Source organism: Quercus lobata, chromosome 6 (assembly GCF_001633185.2).
Source record: "Quercus lobata isolate SW786 chromosome 6, ValleyOak3.0 Primary Assembly, whole genome shotgun sequence".
NCBI lineage: Eukaryota > Viridiplantae > Streptophyta > Magnoliopsida > Fagales > Fagaceae > Quercus > Quercus lobata.
The window spans coordinates 33,931,943-33,953,708 of record NC_044909.1 but is presented as its reverse complement, the minus strand read 5'-3'; the positions used below and the strand labels follow the sequence as shown (position 1 = coordinate 33,953,708).

Here is a 21,766-nt window from a genome sequence, read left to right as displayed (position 1 = left end):
ATAGATTATGATTGATTGTCACTTTTACAAGGACCTGTAATTTTTGTAAATAATTGTGACAAAAATTGTGATTTAATTTATAGCAGTAAAATTTGTATATGCTAAATAAAAAAATAGGATTTGTTTTTGGTTGAGAAAAATATAAATAGGAATCTAAATATAGATCTGAAACTTTGAAAGCATGAAATGGTCCACAGTCCACACCGACCACACCCGAGATAAAAGAGAAATAACGCAGTTCCATTTTCTCCCTCTCCAAAAGCAAAGTACCCACGCGCAGACTCCCATCCACAGCCAAAACAAAAACCCCTCATCTACTCCATAGAAACCCATCTCTCCAAGTAAAGTGGCCACTTCTAATCATGTTAATATATCATGATAATATCAAGTCAACAAAATCATTTCTAGTTCCTCATGCAACCTAAGATTTATGTTTTCTAAAAGAAAATTATGATTTATGTATATTTCATCAATTTCACATAAATTATAAATGTTCTTCTCTTTTTAAAATGATGTTTAAAAGTCCCTTAGGACCTCACCCTATAAAAAAAAAAAAAAAAAAAAAAAAAAAATCACAAACACACCATCTAATGTATTCCAACTTGAACCAATTAAAATAGCTTTTACTTTTTTGACAAATACATGGATAACCAAAAACATTACCTAACTAAAGATTAAATTTTTTAAAAGATTAGATTACATAACTTTACGTAACTAAAGATTTTTTTTTTTAAATTTATAATTTCTGGATTCCAATTTGAATTTACTAATGTTCCAAGATCCAAGAATGAATCACAATTTGAAAAAAAAACATAAATTGTAATAATTTTACAAATATATGGATAGCCAAAATTTACAAATTAAAGACCTAAGGTTAGAATAAATCTAATAAACATATTATGGTATGCGAACAAATACATGATGGATAGCAGAAACCAAAAACTAGACATGTATATGTCATCAATTTCATCAAATTGCTGTTTTACATCCAACCACACCCAAATTGCACTTTACCCGTGTTGATATTGCTAAAACTTTTTATAGCAACCGCGAACAGTAAATTAGTATATTTAAGAACTACTGTATCAGAGTTTGTAAAATAATATATATTTGGTATATTGTAAACTTGTTTGAAATGTTGAACGCCAATGCCCATTTTGCCCAATTGATAGGGGATTTCTACTGTACGAAGAAGCTATCAAATTAGAAACCCAAAATTAAATTCCATTTAGCATTTACTCATTCCTATCTCTTACTTAGAGCAATCCTACTGTGGTGCACCTAGTCACCTACTCATTGCCCACCATACTTTTGCACACACACCCACAAATATCACTAGGGTAATCCTATAGAGAAATTTTACACGTTCTATAAAATAATTTTCAAGGGTTCATACTATAACCACGTGATTTGAGTAAAGTTTGAATTGCCAATCCAGGATTTAAAAAGGTATACTTTATCCGCTTGATCACAACTTTTAATACTTTTAATCCCATATCATTACAATCCACACATGGATGTGCTGAAACAAAGAAAACCCTAAAAATAAAATAACAATCTCATTCTAATTAAAGTAATAGCCCAATGATATTAATTAGCACTCTCTTTGATGTCTCATGTTTAAGATTCAAACCTCACCTCCCCCTCTCCGCATTATTTACCTATCAAAAAATATATATGTTGAAGTGCATTAACTATGTGTTTGGATATGATTATTTATACGTTTTGCGTTCACATCTGGACTTTCACGCGTTTCAGGCTTTTTTTTTTTTTTTTTTTTTTTTTTTTTGTGTTCCGTGATTGTTGACTTAATATAGTGTGAACAGTGCACAACTCAGCAACTTTTCCAACACCTTTTAATCAACTTTTCAGTCATGAGATCCACAAACCTCACTTTTTAGCAACTTTTTCATTAAAAATAGGTCTCATGGTACTATTCACACATTTAAAAATTATTTTGTTACAGTGTTTTCAGTTTTTAGTTTCAGCAAAATAAGTTATATCCAAACGAACACTAAAACCCATGAGCCAGTGAATAAAATTAAATGGTTGACTGTTTCTCAAAAAAAAAAAAAAAAAAAAAAAATTTAAACCACGTGTTAACAATTTGAACTTGATGTTAACCATGGGTGGATTAAAGTATAATTTCCCAACTTCCAAATACTCCATGTTTCAAATCTCTCTATAATGACATTCTTTGGCTATAATATTATAACATCAGCCTTTTCACTCAAAAAGTTATTCAAGACACATGGGTGAAGGATTCGTCAATTTGGCATGCATCTAATTACAAAGGCTGTTTCCACATTCACCAAGTAATTACCTTTATCTGGATATGATAGGTATACAACAAATTTACAGAAGTAATACCAACCGTGCCTCTAAATTACTACTGTTTATAAATATATACAGGTTTGATGTCCATAAGATTGCAACTCATCTGGCAATATCTGAGATATATTTGCATATAAAGATCTGCTCAGAAGATATAAAGCACAACATCAAGGTTAGTTAAATAATCATTTTACACATTTATATGATCCAAACATCAGATAGCACTCCTAGCTGCATCTTGGCACTGTGACAGCCACAAATCTATATGTTCCACGATCTGTTGCCTTACTTTATTGACTGCATCAGGAGAGCTGCATTTCTCGGCATTGCCTGAGGGGAAAAACCAAAGCTTCAGAAGAGACAACATCAACTATTTGCAGGAAAAGTTGATGAGCATGACCGTTAATGCATATTATATCGGAATGTCATTCAAAGTGGCAACATTAGATACATTTAATGGTTAAATTTCAAGTCAATTACATCAAAACCTTCAATATAGGAAAGCTTCTAACTAAGAAGTGTGGACACGGACATGGCAACAATTCTAAATAGGAACGCTTTTAACTAAGAAGTGCGGACATAAACATGGTGACAATTCTTAAAAAATTAGAATGTGAGACGGCAGTTAATATATGTATATTGTAGGTATTAGAAATAATTAACAGCCATTAAAAGTATTTAAAAACATATCTAGAAAATTCAACTAAAAGCAACAACAACAATTAAACCTTAGGGTCAATCATATGTATTTTTAGATGATGCTCTAACGTGTTTTTGTAGTGGATCCATTCATAATAAAAGAAATAATTAAAAATTTGCAATTATGTGCTCTACTAAAAACAATTTGAAAATCCTTCTAAAAAAAGAAACAATTTGAAAAAGTACAACTAACTCTTCTACTGCACTATGTAATAGCATTAACACAGTGTAATGATAAATAAATAAATGGAACTATATTTTAAGTTTTCTTTTTTAACAAAGACGTTCAAAATAAAAGAAAACTATATGAGAAAGAGGGCCCAGAAGTCTAAAAGACTAGGCTAAAATAAAGAAGAAAAAACCCTTAAAACACAGTTGCCTTCATGGCTGAGAGGGAGGGCCAAAAGGCAGCTGTACTTAACTGAGAGAGAGGAGCGAGTAATTGCACTTCCAGTGGCACCGATAACCACTGGTTTGAGTCACCGTAGTTCGATCAAGTGAGACAACAAGCAAGAGAGAGAGAGAGAGAGAGAGAGAGAGATAAGGCCAAGATAGTTTAATCTGATCTGGAACGTGAGAGAGAGACAGGCTGTCACTCTTGATTATGGCTCAGATTGTCTCAGGTTATCAAAAATACTTTTTTTCGATACCATGTTTGGATGGTGTCATGACCGTCCACCAATCATGTGCAAAATTTAGATTTAAATTTTTTTGCCAGACATGCATGCAGCTATGATGTGTATCTTGACCAAGAACGAAATTTACCACGCAACTTATTTGCTCGTCAATGTCAAACTAATAATTGTGAAAAGATAACCATGTGCTTATTCTTCCAGCCATTGAAACCCATTATGGAAGCAATAGATTCCAGATGCATCAAATTTTACATTTTGAACATGCAAGTTATCAGCCCATTTCAAAACCCATGAATTGGCCAAAATTTAAATGAGACATTGAGAGTATAAAATCTGAGACAAGCTATGCATACCTTCAATGTTTAAAGGAGCTTGGGGACATCCTCGTAAATCGGTGCCATGGCCACAATTATGACAAGATATGGTGTAGGAAGGCACTAGAAAGTTCAACAGGCAGATTTTAGTAAAAGAATAAAAACATCATAAAGGAAAGACATCAAAATGTCCTTAAACCATTAAAACGAACCCACATAGTTGTTACATGCAGGAAAGTCACCAAATCATTCACATACAAAGAGTAATCATATACAAATTCTAAAGCAGGAACCACAAAAAGACGACTGAAATACATTAAACCCTTTTTTTTATTTTTTATTTTTTATAACTAACTAAAATATATTAAACCTTACAAATTTGGTTCAGAATTTCTTGTGAAAGCTTATATATAATATTTTTCATTGTCGATTTAATCAGATAATAGAGATGCATCTATGGAAATGTCTACGGGAAAAAGTCTGCAGTGATTACTACTTATATTTAAGATATGTGTTCTAACAAGAATTGGCCCAATTTTGACATCTAAGGAAAAAAAAAAAAAAATATATATATATATATATATATAGGGTTGAGTTTAAGTTACATCTAGTATAATTTTAAGCAATGTTATACCACCCAATAACTTGTTATTGAATTCATATTTTGAAAATTTCACCGTTAGATTACATGTTCTATATGTTCTTAACATGCATACCAATTTTCATTCCAATCGGATGTTATTTACCATTCAATCCATAAATTCATCTTTTATGTATTATTTTAGATTACAAAAACTTGAATTTAAATAATTGATTAATAACATGACTAATGATCTTTGATTACCTTGAAATTTTGCAAGCATGGAGAACATATGAAGATAATGTAATCCATTGATGGATTTGTCAAAATTGAAAATTCGCATCCAATTAAAGTTACACCAAGTGTAACTTGAATATATATATATATATATATATATGTAATAAGTATACTTCCCATATTATTACAATAATTTTGTAATTTCATATCAAAAAATTAGAAACTCACTATCTGTCGATGAAGTCTGTTTAGATGCGTGACGCCAGGGATCTTGTGAACCATTGGTGAAAACTATTTTTGAACCTGCGTTTTAAATTTTCATGAGAAGAGGTGAACTATTAGTGAATACATTGATAGTATTTCATCACAGTATCTCAGAACCTATATGCACAAAATAAATACTTTCAGTCATCGATTTTCTCCTCTGAACTAAACTAACTTCTTCAAAATCTGCCTTCATATAAATACTAAACCTCCCTTCTGACATTTAACTTTTACTTATCATTCAGTGCATACAGCCCTCAAGTTCCCACAATGCAAGCTTCTAAAAATTATATGTAAAAAGCTAGATTCCCCAAGCCCATGAATGAATATTGTAAAACCAACAAAAGCAGCAATTGGTTATTAGGAGATGAAGGTGAGAATAAATAAAGCTGCAGATATTTACATGCACACATGCAAATAGGTATGTTGGAGATAGAGAGAGAAAGAGAGGTGTTTGATTTTAAATTTTTTAGATATATCTAAAAACATGCAAAGAAAATAAATTGGTTGCCAAACCATAAATCATAGATTACTATCCATCTATCAGGGGCTAACATCGACTCCTCAGCTACCAAATGGGTACTATGGTCCAATACTCTTTTATATGGTTACACCTAGCAAGCACTACTACAGATATGGGACATGTATCCAACACAATATGGATACAGCAATATATCAATTAATGAAAATTTAGGATAATTTTCTGCCTGCATGCTATAATTTGTTAACATATTAATGAATATGTTTAAGTACATGTTATGCTAGGTTTTAGTTCAGAAAATAAATAACATATGCCAAACAAAACATATGTCTAAATAATAAACAAATTGAGAACATCTTAGTTTCATAGGGAGAAAGTGAGTGAGAGCGGAGAGGATATAAAAAAAGTTAAAGAAAAACTTCATGGTATCCATATAGGATACATGTCTGATATGGACATGGCTGCTAGTATTAAGTATCCATGCTTCCTAGAGATTTTGAGAGAGAAAATATAGACAGGAGCAAAGTCAAAGTTTATACCGGCAATTTTTGTGCCTCCATAGTAAATATTTGTTGCAGCAACATCAGGATAGATGCCTTCTCCAAAGACATTTTTGCAAAGGTCCAGATGGTATCTGTCATTTATGAGCAACCAAAATGCATGCCCAGATGCGCATAATAGGGCACACAAAACCAACCGCAAAAAGTTTTAAAATTTTTATGATCTCTAAATAAGGCAAGTAAAAATACAAAAGATAAAATGGGCACGTTAATCACAATGAGGTGATGAGAAACATGCCTTGTGTCAACTTTTGTGGAGCGAACGCTATCATTTAATGGTGCCACCTGAAAATATGCAACTTCAGTACAAACTTGGAACCACCACAACCGGTCAGCACTATCTTCACTAACAGCAGTGTTTTTCAAGTGTTTCTGATTGTATGTTTGGACATTAACACCAAAACTTCCAAGATAATATTCCTTCACATATTTGGCATATGCATCCTGCATGAAACAATGTTAGAAGCATTAGACAACAGCTGGATGGAGCACAAGGCCAAGAAAATGTAACATCAGCAGTGCTAAGAAGTTGAACAGAGAAAAATGGAACAAAGCAAAAAAGAATAAACTTAATTGAATGTAACATGTGACAAAGCAAAACATATATCTGTAACTAAAAGTGCGGGGAGCAAGATCTGGACAGCTCATCCATTAATAAGCTAGTGATAACTAGTTATAACCAGTGAAGGCAGTTAATAAATTCTCCAAAAAGAAGACCATTGATGTCTTAAAGAATTCCCCAATGAAAGAATCAGATCTATATTCTATAGCAAGAAAAAAGGAGCATACCACCAAATCATCTCCAGCCTTCTTTGCTTCAACAAGAGGGGAGCATAGTTTATCTGGATTTCCATATTGAAACTGCAAAATTTAAAATTCAAAGATCACTAGTTTGTGAAAATTTAAAATAGAAACAGAGCTGGAAAAGAAACCATATTTACCGCTATCGCAGCAGCATCAGCGAGAAAATAAAAGAAATCGCCATCAATCTCAAGCTGCAGACACAGATAAAGGTCAACATGCAAGCTAAAGAGTATAGAAGAAAATTCTCATAAGTCTGCTATTTAAATAATGTTTTGGATTACATCATGAATCATGATCAATTATGACAGGGAAAAGACTCAAACCTCAGCTGCACCAAACAATGTCTTCACTGCTTTTGCATCTGTTGCAAGTCTTTGTTCAACAAGTTCATTAGTTTCTTGTAATGCAGCTTTACATTCTGCACCAGCTGACTCGCCAATCTGCATTAGAAGATAATATTGAAAGGATATATCTAACAACAAACTAAGAAGCATGGACACGACACGACAAAAGACATAGCAACATAATAATTCTTGAAAACTTTGGACACGACATAGTGGGGATATGACAATTAATTAATTAAAAAAATATTTAGGAATATTTAATTTATTTTTAGGCATATTTTATGTTTATTTTAAGTTTTCAAATTAAATAAGTATTTTTTGGTAAGCGACACATGCACCTCTTGAATCCACAACCTCACCCTCCATCCCATTATTATGGGAGAAGAAGTGCGAATTAAGCTCTAGCTCATGGGAAAAAAGAAATAACAAATATAAATCTTTAAAAACATAAATTTTTATAAAATATTTTTTTTTCAACTTGACACACTGAGGCTATGCATGCTGAATGTAGAGTGTCCCTTGTTTGTCTGTGTCCAACATAGACATGTTACAAATTTTGGGGTGTCCGTTCTTCTTAGACAGGAAGTAATAGCAAATTAGCAAGACAGGGAGCATTCTTAAAGCTTAGCTCCAGAAACAAAAATTTCATTTGTGTACACAGAACTGCACATGGAAAAGAAAAAAAAACCATAGTCTTTTACCTGCTTGTCAAATTCAGTGTAGTTATAAACAGCAAGAACAACTGCAGAACTTGCAAGGCTTCCACATGTTAAATGTGGGAACTTAAGACGGAACCATGCACTAAGAGCTCCTGGGTATGAGACACCAAAAACGAACCAGGGATTTTCAACATTTTCTCTATTGGACTTTGAATTTAAAGATTCCTGCCAAAAAAAAAAAAAGCTATCAAAACAACTGATAAATACAATAGAAATAAGGCCATGGAAACACCCCTATAAGATTAAACTTTCAAGGTCCAAAAGGAGATGAAAAAAATCATAGGCTTCATGGATTGAAGCCAAGAATTTTATCCTCCTAAATCAGAATGTCAAGAAGACTTCTCCTTCTATTAATGCTTCACTGCCAAACACTAGAATATGAAGTATTGACTTATGGATCATGACTGTAGCCAGTTTTTTTTTCTAGGTAACTGATCCTTGACTGGCCTATTTAATAAATGAGAAGATAACTTGCCTGGTAATACTGACGAAATACAGCCAAATCAAAAAGAGCCTGCTTAGATGACAGATATCTCAAATTTTCTGTCTTCAATGAGTTGAAGGGGGAGCTTTTTCCATAGTAGCGATGCTCAAGAGAAACCACTGCTGCTCCGAACTTCTTTGCTAAAACCTATAAGAATTGCAAGGTTTAAAGTTTTGCTCCTAATTATACTTACAAGAATCATAAAGTTCGATTGTACAATAGACTCTCTCTCTCTCTCTCTCTTGGCAAGGGTCTGACCAACAACAAAAAATTTGGGTTAAAAAACATAACTTACACTAATATAGTCATTGGTTATCCCATTGCAAGAAGATTCACCACAAATTTTCAAAAAGATAGGTCCATCTGGAAGCCGGAAGTGATCGAGGAATTCATAATATCGCTGCTGAAATTGCCTGTGATCCTGCAAATACAAGTGCAATCTACGAGTGAGCATGATGCACATCACATATTTGACCAACTTGCAATCACAAATAATCTGAAGAGAAGTTTTGTTCGAGGCCTCCACCACAAAAAGGGATGAACTGAATAATTATATAGGTCTCAAAACGTATTTAGGAAAGGAAGGAACTAGAAACTATATTCATGTAGATTATAAAAATAAGTGCAGTTCTCTTGTCAAGATTTTTTTTTTTTCTTTCCTTAGAGGTATCATATATGTGCAGATCAGACAAAAGACAAAGATGGATAATTCTAAAATTTACAAAGCCAAAAATCACTTTGATTATTTAAGCACACCAACTATTGAACAAGGCTGTAAAGTATACTCATAAACTAATCTTAAACAGAACATTTTTCATATATATAAGTAACAGAATTTGATTGATCATAAAAGGAAACACCCAGGTACGCCGGAGGTGTACTCGAGGAGTTTACAATACTCAAGCCTTGTAGCTCAAGTGCCACTTCCTAATGTTTCCAACAGAGACGTTCAAGCTTCAAATCTCCACTCTCCATGCCAATCATTGAATTATGAACTTATAAAATAAAATAAAATAAAATAAAAAAATTTCCCCAAATGATCACAATTCTGCAATTCTTAGCACAACTAATCACAATTCACAAAATTCAATTTCATCATCATTTCTAAACAAACCATACACTACAATTCGAGTTACAATTTACAACAACTGATCTGATCCCACCCCTTTTACAGTATAAGCAATACAAAATGTGCTTCACCAGTTCTACAAAATTTCGCAAATAAACAAACAAATTTATCAAAATAATCATTGCGTAAGAGAGAAAAAAACGTACAAAGGGAGAGAAGTGGTCGAGAGTCTGATTGAACCAGAACTCCTTCTGAGTCAAGTAATTACCACTACTACTACTTCCAGACAAGCGGTCAAGCATAGGATGAGATGTGAGTAATCCTAATCCATCAGAGAAGCTCGAGAATAATAAGAACAACAATAACCATGGCAGAATCATCGAACCCTCCTCCTGTCTCATCATCATCGTGGTTCCAAGGTTGTCTCTCTTTTCTTCTTTCTTTCAAAGTTTTCAACAGACTCACGGAGAGAGAGAACAACAACAACAGACGCTACCTTAAATACAGTTTTGTTTCTTCTTTATCCAACAAGCAAAGTTTTAAAATTAATATAGTTTTTTGTTTTTTTTTTGGGGGGGGCCTTTGCGGTCCAGTTAGATTTATTTTTAATGTCAAGTTATATGACATATATTGGTTGCTTCAGCAAAATGGAGATTGTATTTTTGTTTCCTTGGCTTAAAAGGGAAGTTTACCCCCCAAAAAATAAAAAAGAAAAAAAAAAAGAAAAAGAGGAAGCTTCCTGTACTTTCTTTCCACCCTGTTGACGTGGGTGGCTTGAATTGTCACTGAAGCCCACAAGCCCACTATTTGTCCGTCGGTCAAGTATGATCGAATACAACTAGGAATATAATTCCTAGTAATTGCCGGCCTAAAACATATAAATACAAATAAATAAATAAATAAATATATATATATATATATATATTAAGTTTGTGATAAATGGTAAATATATAGAGAGAATTTGAAAATTCTATTAACCTAGTAAGTGCAGCCGCATAAGAGAAAATAGAGAAAAGAGAGGCAGTCAGCTTTTATTCTTATTGTTTCTATGAGAAAGTGCTAGGGTGTAACTAGAATTTGGGTTTCTTGAAAGTGTTTTTGTGCGCTGTTGTATTTCTCTATTTTTTTATAGTGAAATTTCTCTGTCGTTGCCATGGAGGTAAGCAGTTTGCCGGTGCTATCTGCACAACAAGTGGTATTAGAGCTAGGTTAGGATTCAATCCTTTGAATATAGTAAAGATGTTAAGTACAAAGTATGACATAGAGAAGTTTTGTGGTAAGAAAAATTTTTCTCTTTGGCAAAGGCGAATGAAGGATCTCCTAATTCAACAAGGAGTTCATAAGGCCTTGCTTGAGAAGGAGAAGAAACCGGAAACGATAAAGGATGTAGAATGGGTAGAGATGGATGAGAAAGCAGCTAACGCTATTCATCTCAACCTAAGTGATGAGGTCATTCACAACATCCTAGAAGCAAAGACCGCAAAGGAGGTTTGGGAAAAACTAGAAGGTCTTTATATGAGAAAGAATCTAACGAACAAATTGTATGTGAAGAAGCAACTGTATAGTTTGCATATGAAGAAGGGTTCAGATCTGTTGGAGCATCTCAACACGTTTAACATGTTGAATACCCAATTGTCAAGTTTTGGGGTGAACTATGAGGACGAAGATAAAGTGTTACTCTTATTAGCGTCGCTCCCTACATCTTTTAATCATCTAGTGACTACGTTGATGTACAGGAAAGAGACTATAGTACTCGAGGAGGTGACTAGTGCTCTCTTGTCACACATAAAGATGAAGCAAGATGGCGATGGTTCTTAAGCCGATGGACTTATTGTAAAGTCTGAGTCAAGCAATAGGGGTAGAAGCAGGTCAAGAGGATGGAACTCCAACAGGAATAGATCATAATCTAAATCACGTGCAAAGAAAGATGTAGAGTCCTTTTATTGTCATAAGAAAGGGCACTACAAGAATCAGTGTAAAGAGTTGAAAGAGCATTTAGAGGAGAAGAAGAATGGAAAGAAGCCCCTAGAATCACCTAGCGTTGCTGAAGAAACATCAGATGACAGTGAAGTTGGTGCAGATTTACTTTCAGTTTCATCAGGTAACAATGTTCTATTGGAATCTTGGATTTTAGATTCAACATGCTCATATCATATGACTCTAAAGAAAGATTGGTTTGACACGTATAAGCCTTACAATGGTGGTCTGGTCCAAATGGGTAATGAAGCTACATGCCCGATTATTGGGATTGGTACCGTGAAGATTAAGATGTTTGATGGAGTTGTGAGAGTTCTCAGTAATGTTAAACGTGTTCCAAATCTAAAAAAATTAATTTCTTTAGGAGTATTAGATGATTTGGGCTATTCATACTCATCAAAGGGTGGAATCATGAAGATTACCAAATACCCTTTGATGGTGATGAAGGGATAGAAAGTAAGCACGCTTTACAGATTGATTGGGAACATAGTTGTAGGAAGAGTTGCAGTCACCACTCCGGTAAAGTCCAGCATTGATGACACAAAATTATGGCATATGCGACTTGGCCATATTGGTGAATGTGGTATGTTAGAGTTGCACAAGAGAAATTTATTGAAGGGGGTGAAGACATGCAAGTTAAACTTCTGCAAGTATTGTGTATATGAGAAGCAGCATAGAGTCAGTTTCAAGACAGGCTCTCATACAAGTAAGGGTGTTCTTGACTACATTCATTCAGATGTTTGGGGTCCAGTATCAGTTTCTTCTCATAGTGGTGCTCAGTATTTTGTCAATTTCATTGATGACTACTCTAGAAAGGTATGAATTTATTTTATGAAGCTTAAGTCTGATGTGTTTGGCATATTTAAAAAATAGAAAGCACAGGTTGAGAATCAAACTTGCAGGAAAATAAAATACCTTAAAACAGATAATGGACTAGAGTATAGAGATAAAGAATTCATAAGATTTTGTGAATTAGAAGGCATTACTCGTCACTTCACAGTTAAAGAAACTCCACAGCAGAATGGGGTTGCAGAGAGAATGAACAAAACTGTAGCAGAAATAGTCAGATGCATGAGATTGAATGCAGGGTTGCCTAAGGTGTTCTGGGCAGAGACAGTTAACACAACAAGCTTCATTATTAATAGATCTCCATCATCAGCCACAGATTTCAAGATTCCAAAAGAGGTTTGGTCAGGTAGACTGGTTGATTATTCAAGTCTAAAAATCTTTGGTTGTCTAGCTTATGTGCATGTGTAGAGTGGAGAGCGTTCTAAATTGGATTCGAAGTCAAGAAAATGCGTATTTCTTGGTTTTGAAAAAGGTGTTAAAGGCTACAGGCTTTGGGATCCAATCTTAAAGAAAACGGTGATCAGTAGAGATGTCATATTTGATGAAGCCTTTATGTTGAAACAAAATGAAGCAGAGACATGTGATGATAGTCCACAAGAGAAATTAACTGTTGAGGTGGAGTTTAACGAGAATAGTTCACCCAATGATAAGGATGATGCTGAGATTGATCCACAACAACAACAAGAAGAGTCTTTTTCAATTGCTAAAGGTAGAGAGAAGTGGATTCATAAAGCACCACAGAGATATGACTTTGAAGACATGGTTAGTTTTGCTCTCGTAACCAGCGGTGGAGATCCATTCATTTTCAAGGAGGCTACAAATAGGAAAGACAATGATAAATGGCTTGTAGCAATGTTAGAAGAGATGGAGTCACTACAGAAGAATAAGACTTGGGAATTAGTGAAATTGCCCAAGGGAAAGAAGGCTATTGGTTGCAAGTGGATATTCCGCAAGAAAGAAGCATTGTCAGAAAAGGAAGGTGAAAAATTCAAGGCACGGTTAGTGGCTAAGGGTTACTCATAGAGAGAAGGAATTGATTATAATGAGATTTTTTCACCAATTGTGAAGCACACCTCAATTCGAGTAATCCTAGGATTTGTGACAATGCATGACATGGAGTTAGAGCAACTAGATGTGAAGATTGCATTCCTCCATGGAGATTTAGAAGAAGAGATTTACATGCAACAGCCCGAAGGCTTCAAAGAACCTGGCAAGGAAGATTATGTTTGTCTGTTGAAGAGGTCATTATATGGCTTGAAGCAGTCTCCCAGGCAATGGTACAAACGGTTTGATTCATTCATGGTCACACATAGGTACATGTGCTGTGAGTATGACTATTGTGTTTATTTTAGAGTACTTGCTGATGGCTCATATATATTTCTTGCTCTATATGTTAATGATATGTTAGTAGCTGCAAAGAGTAAGCAAGAAATTGTGAAGTTGAAGTCTTTGTTGTGTAGTGAATTTGACATGAAGGATCTTGGAGTTGCCAAGAAGATCCTTGGGATAGAATTCACTGAGATAGAGGGGTTGATAAATTATGGTTATTTTAGAAGGGATATCTTAAGAAGGTGTTAGAGAGGTTTGGTATGCTTGATGCAAAACTTGTTAGTACACCACTTTCTTCCCATTTTAAATTGTCCTCACAGTCATGTCCAAGTTCAGATGAGGAGTTAAAGTATATGTCTAAAGTGTCATATGCAAATGCAGTTAGGTGTCTCATGTATTTGATGTTGTGCACTAGGCCTGATATTTCTCATGCAGTCAGTGTGGTCAGTAGGTATCAGGGACGGACCCAAGATTTCAAGCTGGGGGGGGGGGGCGGAGATAAGCGAAAAAAAAAATTTCAAATACGCATCCATATAGTATTAATGAACTATCAACCAAGACAAATACCCAAAAATCATTGTTTCTTAATATATTAAGATACAATCATCTACCAACAAAAACAAAAGACACGAAACACTATTGTTTCTTTATACAATCATCTATGAAAATGGAACTCGATGCTCTTTCAAATCTTCAAAATCATCTACAATTGAATCCAAACTAAATGTCGAAGCTATATCCTTTTCAATGTATAACATCAAAGAGTCCGTCAAAAAATCATTTTCCATTTTCCATTTTGACACTGACCCACTAACCTAATGAATCCCACTATCGACACTCTAAATTTATTCCACTTTCTACACTACTAACAAAAACTTTTCTTAACTTTACATTTTTTTTTTTCTATCACTTGCCCGTTGCCACTTGTCCTTATTATGCCCAACTACCAGTCAACAAAGAAAAAACTAATCTCTACAAACTCTACTCTCTATCTCTATCTTTGTCTCTGTCTATCTCTCTTATCTATATAAACAAAAGAGGGAGTCACAAACACAGAGTGACAGAGTCACAAAGCCAAAAAGCCAAAAATAAAAAACACCACAGGCAGCACAGATTCAATTCACAATCACCAACATTAGTTCAGTTCATCACTCATTAGTAAAAACACAAACATGAAACACCACAAGTCCACAAGGCACAAGCACAGTTTCTATGAATCTCAGATTCTCAGATCACAAACATTTTATTAGGTTTTGAAGGAAAATATAAGAGTAAATACCTATGAACTGTGAAGGCTGGAGCAACGAAGTTGGGCCGGGCAGATCGAGCAACCGCGGCGGCGGCAAGTGGGTCTCGCGTAGGCGGCGTCAAGTGGGTCTCGACTCTCGCGTGGGTCTTGCTAGCGTGGGTACTAGGTAGCAAGATCAAGATGGCTCTCGCAAGTGTCATAGACTCACGGCGACACGGCGTGGGCGTGGGCGGCAGCGTCACAGCATGGGTAAGTGGGTCTCTCTGAGTACTCTGTCTCACCTCTCTATCCTCTGTCTCACCTCTCACTTTCCTTTCTTTTTTTTATTTTTTTTTTAATTTTTTTTCCTTCGTTTTTTTGCTTTCTTTGTTTGGTTTTGGACTGCTAAGAGCTGAGTGTTTTTATTTTTTTTTATTTTATTTTTATTTTTTTTATAATAGATTTACATGGGTCATGGGCTCCTGGACTGGCCGGATGATGGGCTAGGGGGGGTTCATGATTTTTGGGAGGGGCTCGAGCTAAAAACTAAGGGGGGCCCAAGCCTTTTTTTTTGGAAAATTTTACCTGCTCAATTTTTTTTTTTTTTGGGCCTAGAGGGGGCCCGGGCCCCCTATGGGCTCAACGTGGGTCCATCCTTGGTAGGTATATGGCAGATCCAGGCAAAGAGCATTGGAATGCAATAAAGTGGATCTTTAGATATCTTACAGGCACTCGTGATTTCGGTATCCTATTTGATTAGAGAGCTAGTACAGAAGCTGTGGGTTATGTGGATTCCGACTATGCAGGGGACCTTGATTCTAGAAAGTCCATGACAGGCTTATGTTTAGGTTTGCTGGTGGCCTAATTTGCTGGAAGTCTACATTACAAGATGCAGTTGCTTTATCCACAACAGAAGCAAAATATATGGTGATGACAGAGGCAGGAAAAGAAGCCATTTGGCTTAGTGGACTGGTTAATGAGCTTAGTTTCAAGCAGGATAGCATGGTGCTACATTGTGATAGTCAAAGTGCAATTCATTTGGCGAAGAATCAGGTATATCGTGCAAGAACAAAGCATATTGCTGTGCGGTATCACAAGATCAGAGAATGGGTTTCGTCTGGTGATATTTCTTTGTCGAAGATTCTCAATAGTGAGAATGCCTCTGAAATGTTAACAAAGCCAGTTCCAACAGACAAGTTCAAGCACTGCTTGGACTTGATTGGTGTTTGCAGCTTGTGAGCCCTTAAGGGCTAAGGTGGATGGAGGAGTTTTCTCATGTAGCTTGATCAATTCAAGCTAAGGTGGAGATTTGTTGACGTGGGTGGCTTGAATTGCCACTGAAGCCCACAAGCCCACTATTTGTATGTCGGTCAAGTATGACCGAATACAACTAGGAATATAATTCCTAGTAATTGCCGACCTATAACATATATATATTAGGTTTGTGATAAACGGCAAATATATAGAGAGAATTTGAAAATTCTATTAACGTAGTAAATGCAGCCACATAAGAGAAAATAGAAAAAAGAGAGGCAGTTAGCTTCTATTCTTATTGTTTCTATGAGAGAGTACTAGGGTGTAACTAGGATTTGGATTTCTTGAGAGTGTTCTTGTGCACTGTTGTATCTCTCTATTTTTTTATAGTGAAATTTCTCCGTCGTCGCCATGGAGGTAGGTAGTTTGCTGAACTACGTAAATTCTTGTGTTCTTTGTGTGTGTGCTTATTATTTAATTTCCACTTATTTACTGTTATTGATTTGAGTCCTGAGGTGCTATCTGCACAACACACCCAATAAAGAAAAAAAAAAGAATTTTCGATTTCTGGTGCATTTGTTATCCGTAGATCAGCAATCCTCTTGCAAATGTGTAGTATCTTGGTACCAGGGTACTGTTTATCACAAAGTTTGTGTATTTATAGATGTATATATAGTATACGTCTCTTTTTTTTGGGGAGGGGGGGTGTTATTTTTGCTTTTTATACCAGGAGGGAATGAAAGAGAACATCTATTTGTTTATTTTGGTTTAATTATTATTTAAACGATAATAAAATTTATTTTATTGGGTCTAGCTAAAGGATGCCGTTAGGGCATCTATTAATCAATCATTTTAGACCACTGGTAGTTTCTTTAAGACTTTCTCTCATCTCCCCGTGTGTGTGTGTGTTAAAATAATTAGTATTCTAAAAAAAAAAAAATTTATAAAATTATTTTATGTAAAATTGAAATTTTTTTTCATTGTTTCATAAAAAAAATTTCTAAAATAGTTTATTAAAAAATGCCTTAGGGCATCCGTTAGTAAAATCCTATTTTATAAACCTATTTTTTTTAGTCAAAAAGCATTATTAATTTTTTCTTTAATTTAAAAAAAGAAAAAGTAGTAGGGGCTTATTAAAGATAACTTCTCTAATGGTCGTGATTATAGTAAGAAATAGATTATCAAAAAAAAAAAGAAAAGAAAAGATTTTAGTAGGAAATATCCTTATCCATTGGACTTAGTGAGCTATAACTACCCTAATCCTACCAAAGCATTAATGAGCACTAAGTTGGTATTTCACCAATATAAAAAATAGTAACATAAGTCGAAAATTTACTATACCATTACCATTGAATTATCACTTTTTTTTTTTTTTGGATAGGTCATTGAATTATCACTTGAATCTTGTAAATACAAAAATTCGTTTGCCCAAAATTAGAGTCATTATTGCTTGATGAGTCATTATTGCCCACTGTAAGTTTTTTTTAAAAAACCTTCTCCCCTCTCCCTTTGTGTGTGTGTGTTAGTACTTAGTATTTTCAAGAAAAAAGAAAAAAACAGCTCAACTAGTAAGTTCTCTGATGGTTGAATAAGAGAATTAGGTTTCAATCCCCACCTGCACCAAAAACCAATTGGTGTTTTGGTATAATGATAAAGAGCTATCATCAGAAGCAGACGCTATAGATTAAAAATCTCTCAAAAAAAGGTATCATAATCCTTTTTTTTTTTTTTTTAATTTTTATTTAGGAAAGGTATCACAATCCAGTTGGCTTAATTAGTAATAAACTCTCTTATCTTTAAATAAATTATTTGTGTTCAAATCCCACTTCAAAAAAAAAAAAAATCACACACTCAATTGATGGGAAAATTATTGAATACTCCAAGAGTAATATGAATGTGTACTCCCTCCATTCTCACATGAATTGTGGGTCTCACTATTAATTTAACTAGTGGGACCCATAATTAGGTGAAATGGAGGAATATACATTTATGGTATTCCAGGAGTATTCTATAATTACCCTAATGGGAAGTGCTAGCCTAATTATTAAAAACCAATCCTTACTATGGGTGTCAATTTGGGTTCGCGTGTCATGTCGAGATAGGGGTATTTAGCTAAATGGTCAACTTGAATCTGATCCATTTAACAATCATGTCATGACCGTTCAACCCTAACATGACCTGTTAATAAAGCAAGTTGACACAACACGAATCACTTGATACACTTAATAGACGATTCATGTTGGGTTGACACAAACATGACACCATTTTAACCCGTTTAATATTAAACATGTAGGGTTGACACAAATTCAATCCATTTAACCCACTTAAAAAAGTCACATGATAAATATTGTTATAAATTTAATAAACAACAAATTTAATACAAACTCATTGTAAAGACAGTTTTTTCATTGCCAATATGATATTTGGGAAGTCAAAACCGAAACTCGACTTTGGGCTTGGAATATGGCCCAAAGGCTATCGGTGAAGTAAGAAAGACCCATGATAAATATCACATGATAATATTGTTATAAATTTAATAAACAACAAATTTAATACAAACTCATTGTCTGGGGTAGTTTTTTCATTGCCAATATGATATTTGGGAAGCTAAGACCAAGACTCAACTTTGGGCTCGGAATATGGCCCAAAGTCTATCAGTGAAGTAAGAAAGGCCCATTTTTGCTCAAAGTCCAGGTTGCATTTAAAAAAGATTATAATAAAGCCTAGAAAATACCTCCTGTAAAGATAAGCTACCACAAAGAATGACCCACCACAATAAGTGCTTAAATAATATTCTAGTGGTGAAAAAGAGAAACATCCAGCTGTAAACGTTAGGAAAATTATTAAATGTATTTGCATAGTAAAAATTATGCATTTTCTCTATAGCCGGTTAATATAAAAGTGGGCCCGTTATAACAAGTACACAAGAGGAAAATGTTCCTGCAGTGAATATGACAGACCTCTAGTGGTAGACGTATGACAGATTAATAAATGTGTTTACATAATAAAAATCATATATTTTCTTCATTATTATTATGTCAACATGAGGGAAAAATTCCATAGTATCCAAGATATTATGACCTTCATTATTATAGCAATAAAAAAGGATTAAAGGCTATAATTACAAGTAAAAGAGGAAAATTAGGATGGAATGAAGGGAGAGAAAGACACCTAACTTAGTGTAGCAAATATTTAACCAAGGATCTTATGCCCATGATGAAATATGTGGAAGGATGTATGGTAAATGATGGAAACTACTCTTATATGAGTGGATGAGCAAATATATGGTAATGTGAGAATAAAATGGTAAAGGAAATTGGCTATTTTTTACCATGGTGGAGAGAGACTGATTTTAACTAATCATGAGACCTTTATGGTGTAGGGTTTTGTTGCAAAATGGAAGGAATATTTGTGAGTTGATGGGTATGGGCATTTATGAACTAAAAAGGGAACTTATTTGTGAATCAAGGGTTAGCAAGATTGATGGAGACTTTGAGAGGATTTCATCCCCCTGGTGAGTAGATGGTTCTTTCCTTTTATTGTGAAGCTTAGGGAGCAATTAGCAAAAGCCAAAAATGTTGGGTTTGATCAGTAAGAGAATTTTCAAAATATCCATCATGAGATTTGGCCAAAAATGGTGTGAGCTTGTTTTTGAATGTTTGTCTCCTTTGGGCAATGTTAAATGGAGCTGAAATTCAGAGCATTTAATCTAGGATTTGGCCAAAAATTGTGTGATTTGTTTTTGGGTATTTTACCTTCTTTGGGTAATGTCATTTTTTTTTTTATACAAGATAGAAATTCTACTCTAGCTTAATCTAAGTGTATATGTGTGTGAAGCTCTTTCCTGGAGACTTAAACCCCCCCACCCTACAAGTACTTATACTTGTGAAGTGACCACTACACCAAGGGTGTGCGGTGGTTCTGTGGGTAATGTCATTAAGTGTTGAGATTTGGAAATTGATCTCAGCCAATAAGATCAAGACATACATGGGGCTAGAACTTGGTTGTTGCAACTAAGATTTGAGCTTCAAAGATTAGGAGCTATCACCCTAAGCCAGGTGTCAAGCTTTTAGCCTACTTCAGGGAGCTCCGTTAGAGATCTTTTTATGTCCTCCAAACCACATTTCCTTATATTTCACCTTTAGGAATTCATGGGCTTGGTTCATGAATTAGTTTTTTGATATTTTTAGTACTTTAGAAGCTAGTTTGCTGAAATTTGGATGATTTGGTCATGACTTTCTCCAGCAGTAACTGAAATTTAGGGAGGAAGAATGGAATTTATTGCATTTCAGCTTTTTGGTGTCAGCCCAGCCCCTTAGTACTGTTCACCTTAGAAATGACAGTGGTAGAGAGGCTGATGGGACAGGTGGTCAGCTCCTAATTTGGTTTGGGAGCTTGGTTACTTCTTAAGGTGCTCTCCAGCGAAAGGCAGGACTGAATGAAGCTCTCTAGTTGGGTTAGTTTGCACACATAAGCTGTTTTGGTTGAGACTTCATGTTGGGTTTGGCCATGAGGGTTAAGTATTTTGGTGGGCCTTTGACTTGGTGGTTCTCTCCACTTGGGCCTATCATTTTGCTTTCTCATTATAAGCTCTACAAAATGGACAAAACTACCATATATTGCCACGGATATTTATTCTATAGGGGCTTTAGTTGTTAGTAAAAATGGAATGTATTCATGAGCTTTAATAGATATTTATAATAGGTTTTGGGTATTAATTTTCCATGGGTTTTAAATAACAATTTGTATAGTTTCTCATAGTTTTTGCCATGGATTATTTTGTAAAGAGTAATGTTAAAGGCACAAACTGTTTTACAACATTTTTATAAAATGTTGATATGGTCAACCTTTCGTTGGTTTTCATCTAGGCCCACCATTAATATCACTTTTTTCATTTACTAATAATCACTCGTCAGTCGCCACATCAGCAGTTTATAAAATTTTTTATAAATAGTTTGTATCTCTAGCATTATTCTTTTGTAAATGATATTTTCTTTGGGGCTTTTAAATAGTAACCTCCAATGATTATTGTGAATAATATTTACCATGAGTTTTAATAGAGGCAATATCCATAGGTTTCCAATAAAATATGGTAACAACCACTATAATGGAATAATATGATATTCTCATGAGTTTTTCTATAGATAATCATAATGGGCTTGTAAGGTGAATAATTACCATGAGTGTTGGAAATAAATATTATGAATGTTGTGATATAAATAGTGACCATGATTTCTTATTATATAAATTCCATGGGTTTATGGTTTGAAATAAATGAATGTCATGGTTTTAAGATAAATAATCATAACTTTCCATGGGCTTTTATAAGATGATTTCCATGGATTTTGAGAATAGATAATTGTCATAGATTCCATGGGCTTGTAATATTATAGTAATAGGTTTAAGAATTTAAAACATTGCTCATCATTGGAGTTTTAAGTGAAATACTTATGATATAGTATGTTGCCAAGTATTAATAACTTTGAATTTTTAATAAAATAGTGCCAAGTAGTTAGCTTGGGTTTTTAATAGTGCCAATGTAAATTGAGTTTTTAATAGTGCCAATGTAAATTGGTCTTTTGATGTTGCTAATGTAAATTGGGCT

The 21,766-nt window shown here is 34.4% G+C and overlaps 1 protein-coding gene across 1 annotated transcript; it reads right to left on the bottom strand.

Annotated features, from left to right (window-relative positions):
* Nucleotides 1-2,284: 2,284 nt before the first annotated feature.
* Nucleotides 2,285-10,057, bottom strand: LOC115995136 (probable serine protease EDA2). Its single transcript, XM_031119575.1, has 12 exons — nt 9,731-10,057; nt 8,751-8,876; nt 8,447-8,602; nt 7,954-8,136; nt 7,232-7,348; nt 7,046-7,099; nt 6,894-6,965; nt 6,343-6,548; nt 6,084-6,178; nt 5,028-5,102; nt 4,022-4,105; nt 2,285-2,664 (listed from the first exon to the last, which is right to left on the bottom strand). The coding sequence occupies exons 1-12, from the start codon at nt 9,929-9,931 to the stop codon at nt 2,549-2,551; spliced, it is 1,485 nt and encodes a 494-aa protein (XP_030975435.1). The 5' UTR covers nt 9,932-10,057; the 3' UTR covers nt 2,285-2,548.
* Between the last annotated feature and the right edge of the window lie 11,709 nt (nt 10,058-21,766).